The following is a 17214-nucleotide window of genomic DNA, read 5'->3' on the forward strand; positions in this document are numbered from 1 at the left end:
TTTTTTGGAGCATACTGTGTTTTAGAGAAGATATACGGTTTATCTTATTTTGCCTTTATAGTCACCTTTATATATAAAATCCATTCAAGTGTCTCAGTTTGAAAATGGAAGCTTAGCTTATTTAATAGCCCTCGGACTTCTGGGCCAAAGTGATTGTTAAAAACACTTTGGAAAACTACTATGAATATGCCTACTGGAAAGCTATTAATCTTTGAAATAGTTTAATGGTCATTCTCTGTTCTTAATACTTGAATATCAAAAATATTTTTCTGCCTGACCAATTTGATAGCAGTACAGACTTTTTTTTGTGATGAGGTCTGCTGGACAGCTTGTGGAGTGTTAGTGTCTGCTAACCCACAAAGTAAAATTATTTTTAAGTTTTGAAAAAAAAAAAAAAAATCCTTTTTCTGTAAGGATGAACTTTCTGCTGGAAAATGTTTTGTGTCAGTGGGCTTTGAACTACACGTACACTGATGACAGGGAAAGATGAAGGCAGTGTCAGGATATGTCCTAATGGAAAACTTAGGACTGTCACTGCAAGTAAATCAAGAGTTCACTCTGATTTTAAGTACCCTGATAAACTGATATAAAAACACTTTCAATTCACATCTGTAACTCACTTGGTTTAATATTGTGTATACCCACATTAATATGTGCTAAGACGATATACTGGTCAGTTTGGATTAAATGGTATCACTGAACCCTGATGTATAGCAATTTTACTCCTTTGTTTTGTGGACCTTCAGGTTCATGCACAGGATTTCACATTTACGTCTGAAATTAAATACATATGGAAACATGCAAACGGAAGCTAAAGTTCCTGTTTTTCATTGATTCGAGTAATGAATTTTGGAAGATGATTGCATTGATGTATTTCAGTTACTACCATGTTTTCTGTCTATTGTTTATTTTCCTTAATAGGAGCTATGGCTTCGAATGAATTACCTTGTTGATTTCAAGCACTACTTCATGCGTCATTTTCCTTATTCTTTACAAGAAACAGTAAAGCACAAAAAGAAAGATTCGTGCAAAGGGTAAGAATAAAATCAGTGTCATGTTACAGCTTTTAATTTCATAAAATGAGATAATGTTGAGTCATATGCTTTATCCAGTACTAAGTTTTTAATGTTGGAAAAGAAACCTTTTTATTGCATATTCCTTGAAGATCTGTAGAGAAGTTTTTATAGGAAGGTAGCATTGCTTTGAATTGAGAAGTTTTTGTTGTTCTTTGTAAAAGTATTGTATAGGAAGTCATCTGAATAGCCTCCACTAGAAATTAAAATTCTGTCTTAGAGAAATGAAAGTATTTTATTGAATGCTTCATCAGGAATTTGCATATTGCTAAATGGTGATTTGGGTTAGTCTGACTTGTTTCATATTTCTGCATGTTTTCTTCAGTTGACTGCTGAATTACATCAAAACGAAAACTTTTTTTTTTTTTCCACCCACATCTACTCTTCTATGGCTGTATTACAGGGCTGGATAAACACAGCTAGAGGGGAGATGGGACAAATTGTACCTGTGCTGTGTGTCAAAGCAGTACCTGTGCTGTGTGTCAAAGCAGTACCTGTGCTGTGTGTCAAAGCAGGGGAAGTCAAACACTCACAGATTTCTGCAATATTGAGCTGGCAGAGTGGGTGCACCAGTTTTGTTCTGGTACAGGCTGGTAGCAGGTTGCCTCTCCTCTCAGCTCCCACATGTGAGACTATATTCATGCTAAGTCTGTTCTGGAGTCATTCTGTGCCATTGCAGTCCATATAAAACACTGGCGTGTGTACAATGGGTATCAGCTGGTATCTATCTTGGTTTCAAATACTTGCAAACTGTGCCCCTGCAGATTGGGCTGTAGTAGTAGAAGGAGGTCTCTTTATACTAAATATCTACCATGGTGCAGGTATACTTGAGGCCGAAATCCTGTTTGATACTTTGACTGTTGTATTTTCTCTTCCCTGGAAGAACACATAGATCAGAGGTACACCATAGCTCTTCTTTTAATGTTTTCATTTCAGCTAAGTCTTACCCATTAAGTTCATAAAGCCAAAAGGTGTTTTGCTTTTCCAGGTTTTGACCTGAACACTCTTCCTTGAAACTGAAAATCAGAATTAGTAGTTAGGCAATGCATCCACCTTGTCTTACAGGTGAAACCCTGACTAACCATACTTTTCTTGATCCTTCTTCACTCTGCTACTAGATTTTGCTCCGTTCTTGCGCTTTAAAATAGGTATATTGTTGGATACGTGCAGGAGAAATAATCTGTAAAACTTTTTTTTTTTTTTGTTTTGTGGTTTTTTTGGTCTTGTTACTTCAAGACTTCTGGAAACTTAGCTTCATGCCATGAAAATAAAAATAGTTGCTTTTGTTTTCCTTGCTTACCAGTGTATTTGTGTTAAAGGCCTGCATTTGGAAACCTCGCGTGGCATTTTGAGGCTTCCTTCCTTCTCCAGTTTGCAAAATGTTGCAGAAATTTATGACTACTACTGATAATGCTTAGTATCTACATATTCTGAACATGCAAAAGTTATTAGTGTTTATGCCATGTATAAGTGATGTCCAAAGCTTGAGATTTATTTACTCATACTGTAATGGTTGTCTCTGAACTGAAGAGTGACTACACTTGTGTTAGTGCAGGTGGAAGTGCTTTTGGTTATTTTGTTTTCACAGCTCTACTTTGTGTTCTGAATGTAGGCATTCATGTTGTGCGGCTTTCTGTAGATAAATGCTGTGAGATTTTTTTTGTATACTTTTGAGTGACTAATCAGCAAGTAGATGTGTCAAGCCATAGTACCCTTGATTCCTTTCTTGATATGCCTTAATTTTGTCTTTCAAACATCTGTAGGGCAACAGGGTGGTTCTACAGAATATTATGATGGTGAAAAATGTGATTCTGACTCCACATGAGTTCGGAAAAAAAGTACATAACTGGATTTCTCTATGCTGCTCATGGTGCTTTTTGTCATTGTGTGATAATGACAAAATCCATGTGATTTCTCACAGAAGAAACTGAAACTAAGGATTACTTTCTTTTAGCCTTCTTCTACTGGTTTCAGTCACCTAAAAGTGCTGCTAGGCCAGAGTAAAAATGTCAAACAGGAGAAACCAGCCATAGAGATTGAGTTTAGAGCTTTGGCTCTTGCAGCTACTATAAATATGAGAAATAGACGTTTTGGTGGCAGAACAAAAATTTTCAAGTACCCAAATGTCAAATGTGAAGACTTTTAAAATGGGTATTGGCTTTTAAACTTTAACAGTTGAATTTTTTTTTTCTATATAGTATAATTTGTACCAAAGTAACATATATTAAAAGGCACAAAATATTTTTTTTGAAATCTCTCTCTTTTCTTTTTTCCACCCTCCCCGTTAGCAACAAGTATTGTATGACATCCTCAAACAGTGTAGACCATCTTTTACTGAACTTAACCTTGTGTGACATAATGGTTTCACTAGCGAGCACTGCAACACTTCAGATGGATTCTGGTTGGCTGGACATGATAAGGAAATTTGTGACAGATACTCTTCAGGATGGCAGCAAGCTGAATAGCAAGCAGGTGAACAGATTGCTTGGTGTGACTTGGAGACTAATGCAAATACAGCAAAACAAAGGTAAGATACGAGTGATTTCTGAAAAGCAAAATTATGCCCTGACAAAGAACTTGAATTATTCTAGCATTTTCAGGTCACTTCCTCTTATATCCTCAGTTGTTACATCATAATGTATTTTGTCTATAGAGGTAAATTGAATTTCATGGTCATGTCCCTCCATATAGCATTGAAAACTGCTTGATTTTTAGGAATGCCGTTAAATTCATACTGTTGATATGCAAAGCATTGGTATACTTGTGTGTCTATTTTCTGTTTTTACTTCTTAAGATATTCTTGTAAATGGGAAGATGAGTTTTCTTCAGTGAAAAAAATAATTACTAGGATGTAGATGTGCATGATACATTAATATCCCAGTCCTTATTTAAAATTATTAACGTAGTTGGCTTCCTGGAGTACTGTCAGATGACCATTCTAGTTCTGTGAGGACATGAAATACCAAGATAGTTCTGATGGAAAATATTCTACAGCAGTTTCCAAGGTGTTAGATTTGAATCCTTTTCCAAGAGAAAACATATTTCCAGTTGTGACTTGCAGGACCAGTACATTATTTTTGGTTTGGCTTTTCTTTTTGCTTTTCAAGTACTACTTGATTGTGTATCAGATGAGACCTTGTTTGACATGTCTATTAAGTGATTGATGTAGGACTTTAAGAAAGGAACTTTTCAGTAAGTCTAAAGGTGGCAGGCAGTCTGGTAGAAGTGAATTGCACAGCCACGCAGCCAAGTAGAGTTTATAGAAGATGCTTTGCCCTTAGCAGCAGGTTTCACTGTTAGTGTTGTAAATTGAAAACATGTCAAATGTCCCTCATATTTTGGCAGTTAATTGTATCTCCTTCCAAATCCATTTTAAGTAGGGATCTGTCTATTCCTATGTCCCTGATGACAAAGGTAATAAATAATCATTCCACTCCTAATTTATTTTCCCATTGAAGGCAAATAATAGTCCACAGCCAGAGATGTGCCTGTCTCCTCAGCAGAGCTAAAGCAGAAGAGTTGCTGCTCAGGAGAGCAGTTTCCAAACTATTGTTAGATTGTTAAATCAGATACTTCACACTTTTCCTTGTAATGAAACATTGATTTTTTTATTTTTTTTTTTCCTTTGTCTACCAAACTTTAACCAGATAGTGGAAAATGACTGGTGTTTTTCTAACCAAAATGGCCATTTTAGTGCAATAACTTTCCTTGGGAATGCAGAAAATAATTAAGCCTAAAAAAAATTAAATTAAATTCCAAAAGATTAATATGTATGGGTCTTGTCTGCTGATCGTGTAAAGGTTCAGGAATTTCACTTCAAGTAGGAAATTTTTTACCTTACAGATCTGTATCTGTGTGGACAATTTATCTCATCCGTTCAAGATAATCCTTGTGCAGTACTAAAAGCCTGACTAGATGTCAGATTAAATTCATTTACTAGCTGTAGAGGAAATACCCTTCCCCTCTACTCAGCATTGCTGAGGCCAAACCTGGAGTGCTGTGTCCAGTTTTGGGCTCCTTAGTATGAGAGAGATGTTTATGTACTGGAGAGAGTCTAGCGAAGGGCCATGAAGATGATGAATGCACTGGAGCATCTCTCCTGCAAGGAAAGGGTGAGAGAGCTAGGTCTGTTTGGCCTGGAAAAAGCTCAGGGGGCATCTCATCGATGCATGTAAATACCTGAAGGGAGAGTCCAAAGAAGATGGAGCCAGGCTCTTTTCAGCAGTGTGCAGTGACAAGAGGCAATGGGCACAACCTGAAACACAGGAGATGCTGTCTGAACATAAGGAAACCCCTTTTTCACTGTTAGGGTGACCAAGCACTGACACGGGTTGCGCAGAGGGGTTGTGGAGTCTCCAGCCTTGGGGATTCTCAGAAGCTGTCTGGATGTGGTCCTGGACAGCCAGATCTAGCTGACCCTGTCTGAGCAGGGGTGTTGGACCAGGTGACCTCCAGAGGTTACTTCCCACCTCAACCATTATGTGATTCTGTGGAAGAAGAAAAGTTTCCTTCCTTGATTTTTTTTTTTAATGTTGCCCTAGAAATTCTGAACTTTGTGTCAGATGATACTGCAAAAAATGGTACATACCAAAAATATGACTCTGATTTGTTTAATACCTATCTGACATTGAGATTAAGGGCCTGGGAGAGTATGTCTTCTTTAGAAGACAATGCAAAAGAAAAAAAAATGATCCATTACAATAAAAATTTTTTTAGAACGCAATAGAAATCAAAAGAGGGGAAATTTCAGTTAAAAAAAAAAAAAAGAGCTAATGAATGAGAGATTAAGTAAGACCATAGTCAACCTTCTCTGCATTATGCCACAAAAGCATGCTGGTATCTGTGCAGTTGCATTTTTCAGGGTTGCCTATTTTGAGCAGAAAAGCAGGACTTTACTGGTTCTCAGTTATGTTGCAACCTGTGCACTGTCTTGTCTTCAAGAAGGTCTGAAGTTTTCACTTACGCGTCATCTTTATTCGTTTGTATGGTTCTTTCACAAGCTACACAAGAAGGTGGTGTTTCAATGGTTTAGAAGTTTATCTAGTAGTTTTTTTAAAACATTTCTGTACTTCCCTGTGGAGTTAAATGTAGACAGCTGCATATGCAGATTATAGCTCTTCTGTGTATGTATGTATAAAATCAGAATATTAAAAAGCACTACTTCAGGTTTTTATTATATTTTCTTTCTAGTGGCAACAGAACCCTTGATAAAAGCAGTATATACGTTATACCAGCAAAGGAATCTCCTCTTTCCTGTTCGTACATTGCTTTTGAAATTTTTTAGCAGAGTTTACCAAAAAGAAGATTTGAGGACTCAAAGAATCAGGTAAAAACCATTTGTGTATTCTTTCTCATTTCAACACAGTGTATTTATTTCAAATGTTAGACTACTTAATTTCCGTGTAGATGTTATAAAACTTCATTCTGAATCTGTTTTGGCTCCATGTCACTGAAATGTGAAAGTTTAGGTTCTCTGTGAGTTGTGACATTGAGATGTGTATTAGCTTAGTTGTCTTTTTTCTTAACGTAAGTACTAGATTGATCTTAATGATTTAAAATTTAACTTGAAGTACATTGCTGCAAGCTCATTGTTACTGATTGTGTGGTAGTCAGTAGGTGTGTCAAGCATGTGCTTGACAGTGGGACATTTTGAGTTACATTGCTAGCTGTGGGACATTTCCGTCACTTCAGCCTGAGGTCATGGACTTGTGACTTTGTGCCTTGTGTGGTTCTGGTAGTGCATGTCTAACATTTTGTACTTATTTTCTTTAAGAAAAGTTTTCTTCTATTGTTTTGGGTGTGTGTTTCTGCAGAGACTAGGTTTAAGAAAATGTTCGTGTCCTTTTTAGGTTCCCAGCTTCATGCATCTATTAGATATCTGACTTTCTTCAAGTAAGAGGAGGTTATTCTCTATATTGCTGTTATTACACATTTTCATCATAAGATTTGACCACATTGTCTCCAATTTTAACTTTTCCAGAAGGTATTTTTCAGCCAAGTCTTCTGTTTCCGCTACGTGAAATGCTTAAATATAGATCAGGCTGCACTAATCTTACCTTCTTCGAGAACTGCAAAGGGACATAAGATCATACCCATGATACCTGTTTCTGCTACTAGGTAAAAATCAAACCAGGGCCCCTAGAAGTGCTGGTAGCCACTACCAGAGTCAAGCTTTGGGAAGATTAGTCTCTTCTGCAACTCCTTTGCTTTGTTAAATCTTACATTGTCTTAATGCCTGAGTACATGTAATTAGATCTACAGCCAGAAATATCTAACACTACCCTATGAACATTGTAAGTATAGAGAATTTAAAAGACAGACAGGAAAAATGCTTGGGAATATCCCATTGTCCTCCTCTTTTCACCCAGAGTGAAAAACAGCTCTTTCTTATAGTGACTAATTTCCTCGAGGTTACATAACTGTTTTCTGTACTTACCTGGAAGTCTTGAGCATCTCATCCAGTTTCATGTAATCATTTGTCCATCTGGAAAGCTTTAACTTGCTATCTTTAGACATCACAAATAACATTAGTGTTTTTGCTGTTCCTCTTGGTCCTCTACATGGAATTGTGACATTTTCAGTAACAGAAGAATGAACTCTCAAAAATTCTGTGCAAAAAGGATAATTGCACTTATGTCTGACAAGACATTATAAGGTGACATAATGTTTGTGTACCGTACTGATCCATTTCTTTCCTTTAGAAACAAAAGTGGGTTTTTTTCATTTCTTCAAGATGTAGACTGCGCAGTAGATCCTGGATGACATGCATGTTTTTGCATTCAGTTTGACATCATAGCTCCTTCAGCACTCCTGTGACTGCTCTCATTTTTTAATATTTTTTTTTTTCTCAGAAGCTCGTCAAGAGCAGTTTAAGGGAGCAGAATTCATGTTGGAGCACTTTCCAAGGACATTTAAGTGAAGCTGTTTATTTTTTAGGTGTATCTGATTCAATGGCTGGGTAGGAGCTTTTGTCCTATTGTTGCCCTGTGAAAGAAAACTTGATTGATTTATTACAAGGTTCAGAATCAATATTTTGGTCTTGATGTTAGTTATCTTCACCGCTAATTGCTACACACATGTGTAGTCATTGTGTGTATATATGCATATACAGTGTGTGTGCGTGTATACATGCACACATATTCATATATATACTGGTAGAGACTTACAAGGCTATTTAGCCTCAACTTGCCTTCGGTGCTGACCTATGTGAGATGAAAGGCAAGTATTGCAAGGAAGAAGACAAGTATTGTTGGGTTTTTTTTGTAGTACTCTAAGCTTACAACTGTTTGAAGCCTGTATTTCCTCATTGTGCAGCGCTTTTGTGTGTTTAGTATCGCTCAGTGGATGGCTTTTGCATGAGCTTTTCTGGTCATTCCTTGGACCGGTCTAAATCAAGAGGAACTGCAGCATCTTCTGTCAAGGAGTGGCAAACCGCAGCTGTCTGAAGACCAAGTTTTGTTTGTTTTAATCTCGGCTCCTTTTAGCTTTATTTGATACCAACCCCACTTCTTCTGTGGGAAGAGAAAGCAAACATTTTATTCCCATCCACCATTTGCATGTCAAGTGATTTGAGACCTCTGTTGATCTTACCTCCAACTCACCCACTTCATTTGTCTCTTCTCCAGGCTTTTCCTGCTGTTAGACACAATCAATCTCTTTATACAAGATCCTTCCCTCTTATGTCATGGATACTTAGTTTTCTTTAAAAGTTTTGATGAGGCATTTTGTTAGGTCTTTTGAAAATGAAATAATTTCTACCATCATTATGCTACTCTTGTTGACACTTTTCAAAGATCTACTTTAAACTTCTTGATTTATGCTTGGCAGCTTCTTTCATGTAATCATCACTTCAGTAGTAAGCTGATGGGTTTTGGTTTATAAATGATACTTGATTTGACAAGCCATGGTGTTGTAAAAATTGTAGCCCATGAAAGATAGGATTGGTTTATAAGATTGTTTCAGTTCGAGCTAGGAAGGGTAAATAAAAGCCAAGTATAATGGAGGTTGTCAAACTTTAAAGCTCAGCACCAAAGATGTTTAAAGGAAAGAAAATACCTAAGTAGTGAAGTTTTCCTGAAGTATGAGGAGGCCAATTGATTGGAATAGGGAAGGAGGTCTGGAAAGTCAAGTCATAAATACAAACAGAAATTTGTCTTAGGGTAGGGTGAAGCTTGTCCAAGTTTTTTTGCTGTTTCCTGACCAGCTTTTAGGGGGTGTTTGAAGTTAACAGCACTTAGGGAAAATGGGGAAAAAGGAATTGATAAGCAAACTGTTTTCATTCCTATTTTTCTGACAAACAGGTCAGAAATAGAAATTCCTAAATATCAAGCTGAATTCTTTTCATAGGATGTGAAAATAGCAAAAGCTTCTTAACCATCACGCTATAGGATAAGGAAAGAAGTTGATCTGAAATTAAGACTAATTCAGTCTGTCCTTCAATATCTTGTCACATTTTTCAATAAAGATTATTATAATTTGTGTCAAACACAAGGGATAGTCAGAGTCCTCAGATGTGGAAGCAACAGTGCTGTAAACAAAGTTGTGTTGAATGCTGTCAAATGAATGCAAAAGAGGAGGATTAGGTAAATTTTATTCCAGAGACTTGAGAAGAACTAGTGTGTGAAAATGCAGGTAGTAAGAACTTTTGACTATTACCTTTAAAGGCAGGTAATGCAATCTGGATTTGGTATAGAAGATGGCATCTCACTTAAAGAATTGGAATGTGTACAGTGGGTTACAGTACATAGGTGATAACAGTAAGAGTGGTAAAACTGGAGAGAGTCTGCTTATACAGTTCCTCAGAGCTCTCTTGAGCTAAACTTCATGCTGTTGTTAATGACCGGCACACAAAGCAGGAGCGTGCCAATAGAAACTTGCTGGTGACATACAGTTTAGAATCATTACCTGATCAGAAAAAATGAGAAATAAACCAGAATTGAATTACCTCACGGAATGGTAAAAGAGGGAAGATGTGTATTTGTACAAAACAAAAATTGGCGCACTTAACAACTAACAGGATTTTTTTAAATGTAAAATTCAGCCAGGCAGTTGCCAACAATAATCCTGTGATTGATCTTTCTCCTTCTGCCTGTGTACTAAAGTTGTGGGATAAATAAGCAAGTGTAATTTTTAAAGGTACTAAGCTGTAGCAGAAGATACATGGTAGTACTGTAATCTTTGAACAAGATCATCTGATACTTCATTCAGTTGACTTTATTTGTAGTTATTTATGCCCAAGAAAGGCCAAGCTGTAAGAGCTGCAAGGGCAACCTAAGCTTTGGATCCCTTCCACTCATGTTTGAATTGGCCAAAACACCTCATTTTTGCTTGCTTGAGGCTCTGGGTAGAGTCAATAGAAAGCGCGGCATTCCAGCAAAACAAGTAAGGTCTTACGTAAAAAGCCTCTTTAAATTTAACAAGTGAGGACTCAGATCAGGTGAATGTAGTGAAGTCCATGGGCCAGGTAGATTTGCAGAGATGTACCTGAGGGTGCTGAGAAAATTGTGCAAGTGAGGCCATTGTTTGTCACCTGTGAAAAAGCATGGTGACTGCGGGAGACTCTCTATGACTGGAAAAAGACTGCTGTTCACCCATCTTGAAGAGCATCTGGGGAATTTTGGGTTGATGAGCCTTGTCTTGGTCCCTGGAAAGATACATATGGCCGTTTACTTGGAATTAATATGTGAACATGTAAAGGACAAACAGGTAATCAGGAACAAGCTAGCATGTATATAAGAGCAAACTGTACTTTGCCAACATGGTAGGTAGCCTTATGTGATGAATGTCTGCATGGGCAAGGGGAGAGTGTCTGACACAATACGCTTCGTTAATAAAGTTATTTGGTGCTGTGTTCCACCAGTTCTAGTTTTTCATTCGGCTTTAAGAGGTAACTGAATTGACAAGCAAGACACCAGCGAAGGTAGAATTGAATTTGAAAGTCTGGTGTGAAGAGTAGGAGCTTGATTGGGGGGGTTCAGTAATACTGAGGGTGTAGTAGTCTCATGGCTTTTTAGACTGACTCATAACTCATTAAATATAAACTGATAAAACTAATGATAAACGGAAATGTTGCTTTGCCAGCTTACTGTCAGGTCAACAAATACTTTGTGCAAGAGTTGAAAATATGCAGTGCAAAACCTATGGAGCAAACAACTGCTTTTGATGTAACTGCAGCAGCACACCAGTGTGCTCAGATCTGGTGAAAGAGTCTCAGCAAATCACAGTATTGCATTTCATTGTAATTTAATTGTACCTGACATTAAAGCAACTTAGTCAAGACTGGAAGGAGTAAGTTTGTGGGGTTTTTGTTGTTTTGATTTGGTCTTTTTTCCCCAACTAATTTTCCTTCTTTTCTTTAGAAGTCGAAGCAAAGTTTTATCTCGTTGGTTGGCTGGTTTACCTCAGCAGCTTGCTCTGCTTGGCTTGAAAAACCCTGAGCTTTCGAATCAGCTGATTGATATCATTCATTCTGCCGCTTCTCGTTCGAACAAGGAGTTACTACAAAGTTTACAAGCCACTGCTGCTCGAATATATGGTAAGACTTTTACAGCATAATGAATTTTGTCCATTGCTTGGCAGGGAAGTTGCAATATGTGGAAAACACTGGTGTTGCCTAGGTGAATGTAAAGTCTGTGTGGGCGGGGGGGAGATTGGTTCAGTCCCTTATGATGGATATTAAAATGCATCATGTGTGTCATTTCCTAATGGATAGTAAAAAGATTAAAATCATGGAATTGTAGGGGTTAGAAGGGACCTCTGGAGATCATCTAGTCCAGCTTCCTGCCAGAGCAGGGTCACCTAGAGCAGGCTGGACCGGAATGCATCCAGGTGGGTTTGGAGTATCTCCAGAGAAGGCGACTCCACAGCCTCTCTGTGCAGCCTGTTCCGGTGCTCTGTAAAACCTCAAAGTAAAGAAGTTTTTCCTCATGTTGACATAGAATTTCCTGTGTTCCAGCTGGTGTCTTTAGGTCAAGTTAGCAGGACTTTAACCTGACAGACTAGAAGCTTCAGTTTTTGTGTAGTCTGCTTCTGGTAGTATTACTTCTTGGGTTTTTTTTTTGTTGTTTGTTTGCCCCTCTTAGTTATATTGTCCTCCCTTCAGGAAGTGAGTTATATTGTCCTCCCTTCAGGAAGTGCTGTAGGCTCTTAACTAGGTAAGAGTAGTTAGAAAAGAGTAGGGTCCCTGCAGGATTGTTTTACACGAGGCACTTAGGCCGTGTAATTGTTACCAAGCACAACAGTTTTGTAAGTTTAAAAATGAATAGGGATAATCGGAGTGTTGATTGCCTGTCCATGTGCCGTTAGATCCGCTGGAAGGTGCACTGGTGCTGCTGCCGGCGGAGGCCCAGCGACGGCTGGTGCAGCTGGTGTACTTCCTGCCCTGCCTGCCCGCCAGCCTGCTCGCCTGCCTCAGCCGCTGCTGCATCATGGGCAGGATGTCCTCCGACCTGGCCGCCACGCTCATCGGGATACTGCACATGAGGTAACAGTGCCCAGCCGGCATCTTACTTTACTTTTTTTTGTTGGTCTGTTTGTTTGTTTTCTTAAAAAGTGAACTCTTGTTCATTAATTGTGAACTCTGTTACTGGCTTGCACAAAAAAATCAGTACAGTGTGCAAGAATTGGCATTGTGAAGAATGTTAATGCTTCCATCAGACTGTACTTCTAGCCTTTCGCTTCAACTGTTTTTACACTGGCCGATTTTTCTCCAGTGCTTGATAACAGAATCATAGAATAGTTTGGGTTGGAAGGGACCTTTAAAGGTCACCTAGTCCAGCCCTGCAATGAGCAGGGACATCTTCAACTAGATCAGGTTGCTCAGAGCCCCGTCCAACCTGACCTTGAATTGGTTCCAGGGATGGGGAATCTACCACCTCTCTGGGCAACCTATGCCAGTGTCTTACCACCCTCATGGTAAAAAAATTCTTCGTTTATATCTAGTCAATCTACCCTCTTTTAGTTTAAAGCCATTACCCCTTGTCTTATTGCAACAGTCGCTCCTAAAAAGTTTGTCCCCATCTCTTCTGTCCCCCTTTCAGTACTGAAAGGCCTTACAGTTACCTGTAAGGCTATACGATATTGGGCACCCTCTACCCAGATCATCATTATCGGTGGTCTTTGTTCAGCCACTGATTGCAGCTTTCCATCATAAATAATTTGACCTGACACTGTTTGCAGTGAAAAATGACCAACCAGTGTGTATTCTCATTTTCTGCTTTCTTTCAGATTTTTAAAACTCATTTTTCCTATAATTACCACAGTTGAATAGCCAAATCACAGTTGCTAGGCACGTGTCTTGTTAGAAATTATTCACGCTCTTGTTTGTTTTTTTTTGTCCTGGCTTGAAAGAGGATAGGTTTGCCTGTAAAGTCAGGAAGAGAGGTCGCTGTTCCACTGAAGTGAGTGGGAGGCTTGCTAGGAGTTCACAAGGGTGTTTTGCTTAGCTGCCTCTGGAAAAACTATACTGGCTTTTCTCCGTTGTTCAATATTATTTAACCTTGGATAAATAAGCAGGAATTTAGCTTACTTGATTTATGCTTAAAATTTTTTTTTCTTAATGCTTTTTGGAACTTTAACTTTTTTTACTTAAAATATGACACAATGCAGTGTACTGTCAAATACAAACCTGTTAATGTTAGCTGTGTAACATGTGAATAAGGTAACTAAGATAGGAAGTGGTGGTGATGAAACTTATAATATACTATATATAATGTATTACTATAAAAATGAAATTCTGTCTAGTTTTGGGAAGGGTGTACCTCAAATTTTATTAAAAAAAAATATTTTTTTGGCCATATATTCAGAAATTCAGACTCTAACTGAATCAAATACAGTCATAAGCACTGAGGGGCTTATTTTGTTAGTAGATCTTATTAGATTTTAAATGTGGGATATTTTTACAGTAATACTGTAACTGTTTTCTAAAGATTATCAGAAGGCTGCAGGTGGGCTGTGGGTATTTAGTCCTTGTGGCAGAAGATGCAAGAGGCAGCTGGAGGGTGGTGTTCTGACCAAAAAGGTTACATCTTGACAACAGAGAAGGAGGAGCAACTTTTGTTTTTCAAATGTGCAAAGAAAGTATTTTGATTTTAAACTTAATGTCATTTGGAACATGTTTTAAACTTAAGTTGGATTCAAATATTGTGCATTATCTACCCAAGAAGTCAATCTGAAATAACTAGATGAAGAAAAAGTACTAACGTAGTTGTGCTAATGCAGTTTCTTGTATTGATAAGCTATAACAGTCCTCCCTTCTGGAAGGTTACAAGTTTTGATGAAACTGGGGGGAAAAAAAAAATATGACTCTCTGATGAGTGTTGTTTTTCTTTGATAAGGCTGTTCCCACTTCACTGGGAGGATTCAGCGTTAAAAACAGAAACTCGATCAGTTTTCTGTAGGAACACATCTGAAAATAATGCAAGTCCTCGGAAAGATTGAAACATGTCTTTTATAGACAAAGTGCAACAGCATTGGAAATCCTTTCTCACCTGTGCAACTAACTTAAAAACTTGTAGTACAAGTTTTAAAGGGCTTAATGATGACACCTTTTTCAGCTGTGGCTCAGCTTCTTAATATATAGGTGAAATTTTGTGACTACTTTTTTTTCTTATTGTCATGATCATAGATTTTTTTTTTTAATCATAAAAACTTCATCCTAGGATGCCTTATAGAATTAGAGAACCAAGATGATGTCAGAAATGTTAGTGGCTGCTGACAGGGATGTCAAAAACAAAAACAAAAAAAAGCTTTGATAACTTAAGCATGTAAAGACAGTAAGAGTAAATAACAATATTAACTTCTCAAGAACAGAGGAGTCTGATATATCTTTTTCCTTGGGAAAATAAGTAGTACGGTTAAGGAAACAGTAGGTTTTCTAGACCTGAACTTTGCCTGGGTTTTATAACCTTCACCACCTGTCATTGCACGCAGGATACGTGAACTAATTTTCCAGCTCTTATCATCAGAAAAGCCACACTTGATTATTGTGTCCAGTTTTGTGGCTTGCTTTTGGATGATGATGTGGACAAACTGGATTAGTTCAAAGCAGAGCAGACAAAGAATGATAATCTGTAAATTGTGATAATGGAGAATGACTGACAAATTGTCATTGTTAAGCAAATAAGGCTGGGAGGGAGGGGGAACCCTATGTGTAAAAGGCCGTTGAAGAGGAATGAGAGAACACAGTTTTAGCAGGATTAGGAATATAGACTTTAAATGTCAGAAAAACATATGGTTTGCTAGCAAAATTTTCTGAAAGTAGTAATACATACATATGTACATACATAGGCTGTGTAGGAAAGGGGTATAAATATACTTCACTGGAGATACTTAAAATCAGGTTGGACAAAAGCGTATCATGGATGGCAAAAGTACAGCCTTAAAGGAAATAGAGGAACTAGGTAACTTCTGGTAATCATTGACAGCTCTTGTGATGCTTGCAAGTTTTTGAAATGAATGGTGCTATACAAAAATGTATATCATTTCACAATTCTGCGCCACAACCTGGTTCATGGGACACTTCCTGTAGGTAAAGATTATGATAGTTTTGCATAGAGAAACTGATACAAATCAGTCCATCGGGAGATGTAACTTATGAGTAAAACCGATGTTGTCAGTAGGTGGCACTGTTTTTCTTCCATACATTCATGTTCTATTTGGTGAGGGGGGAGTTTTTATAAATTTCTTTTCTTCTACGCCACCTGCTTATCTGTCGTGCTTTAAATAGATTGCATTCAGTAGCGTCAGAGGCTCACTGCTGTATTGGTTAATTGTTTTTAATTTCTTTAAAAGCCTTTATTTCTGCATTATTCTTGTCTGGCAGAGCATGTATGTTTTTACATGCATCTGAGAATGCACATATGTACCCATGTATACTTGCTAGAGAGGAGCTATGTTAAGGTGGATTTCATGAGTACATATGGATGATAATAAGACTGTTGCAGTTATTCTAGGAATAATCATTATAAACTCAAGAAACTCATAGCTTTTTTTGTGTGTGTGTAAACTATAAAAGTAGATAGTAAATCCATCCAGATGGCTTAAGCCATATTCCTGCAATGATATCAGGCTATAACATTAAATTATAATTACTGCGTTGTAACTTTTAGAATTTTTTGTTGATTAGAAATGAATTTTGAAGACATTCAATAGTTTTCAGTTCTTATTTTTGCAATGGTGAGACGAATAGCCAGGTGGTCTGCAGGAGCCCATCAAGTGAGCCACAGTGGGCTCTGTGTGTTGAGAATGAAGGTGATGTTGACAGTATTTCCATATATAATGGGAAGGCTTCTGAGCCTGGGATGGTGGTTATCTATAATGCTAAATAATTAGGATGGTTCCTGTCATGCTTTGGGTCTATATTCACTGAAGCTTTACCAGTTAGCACAGGCTGAGGACTGTTCATTCTGAAAAGAAAGCTGAAAAGCAGCCACCCGTTTTGGATGCTGGTGTGAATGTGGCCAGGTTTATGCTAATTGATCTCTGTGCCAAGGAACAGGCGTTGCTGCTGTTTGGGTCACTGGGGCAGCTACAGTGCATGAGTTTCAGGTGAAACTGAGGGACAGAAGGTGTGGTAAGACAGAAGCTGTGTTTTAAGACAGCTTAATTTCCCTGCTCTTCTCCTCCAGTGCCTGCCCTGTGCCCGCTGTATGGGACCTGAGATGTATGTAACTTCAATAAATCCAGTCAGGCGAAGTTTTGAGAGGTGGAAGCATGACCGGGTTTTGAGGCATAAGTCTTTCTCACTGCACCTGTTCATACACAATCAGGTGAGGAAAGGTGTGGAGCAACGTGAGCGAACATTCTATGACTTCAGACTGAGAGAAATGAGAGGTAGTGGCTCCTTGGAAGGAGAGGAGTTCTCTGAGTTGGCCTCTGATTTAAGCCTCTGATGATCTTGAATTTACGGAGACAAATGGAAAGGTGTAGGAAATATTTTAGAAAGTCTTTGCATCAAATGTACTGGATCGATTTTTCTGTGGTCTTTAGGTGGTACTGCTTAGATTAATATATTGAGACGAACCATTTATTTTGATGCAGCATGCCACATTTCTAAACAAATTAACTTCAGTATTTATTTTTAATTCATGATTTATTGGAATAACTGGTAAATACTCAAATAGTACTTCTCTGCTAATTAAAG

General features: G+C 38.0%; 1 protein-coding gene across 4 annotated transcripts in view; it reads left to right on the top strand.

Moving 5' to 3' along the window:
- The window catches only part of TEX10 (testis expressed 10), a 60275-nt gene that overhangs the window by 13483 nt on the left and 29578 nt on the right, over nt 1-17214 (top strand). For 3 of the 4 annotated variants that reach the window (XM_063326362.1, XM_063326361.1, XM_063326360.1), the window contains 5 exons: nt 922-1034; nt 3362-3600; nt 6264-6399; nt 11432-11607; nt 12378-12555. In XM_063326362.1, the coding sequence (XP_063182432.1) occupies nt 922-1034; nt 3362-3600; nt 6264-6399; nt 11432-11607; nt 12378-12555 (842 nt within the window). The remainder of the gene's footprint in view (nt 1-921; nt 1035-3361; nt 3601-6263; nt 6400-11431; nt 11608-12377; nt 12556-17214) is intronic. The other variant, XM_063326363.1, reaches the window with a different exon arrangement.

Source organism: Chroicocephalus ridibundus, chromosome 2, assembly GCF_963924245.1.
Source record: "Chroicocephalus ridibundus chromosome 2, bChrRid1.1, whole genome shotgun sequence".
Taxonomy (NCBI): Eukaryota; Metazoa; Chordata; class Aves; order Charadriiformes; family Laridae; genus Chroicocephalus; species Chroicocephalus ridibundus.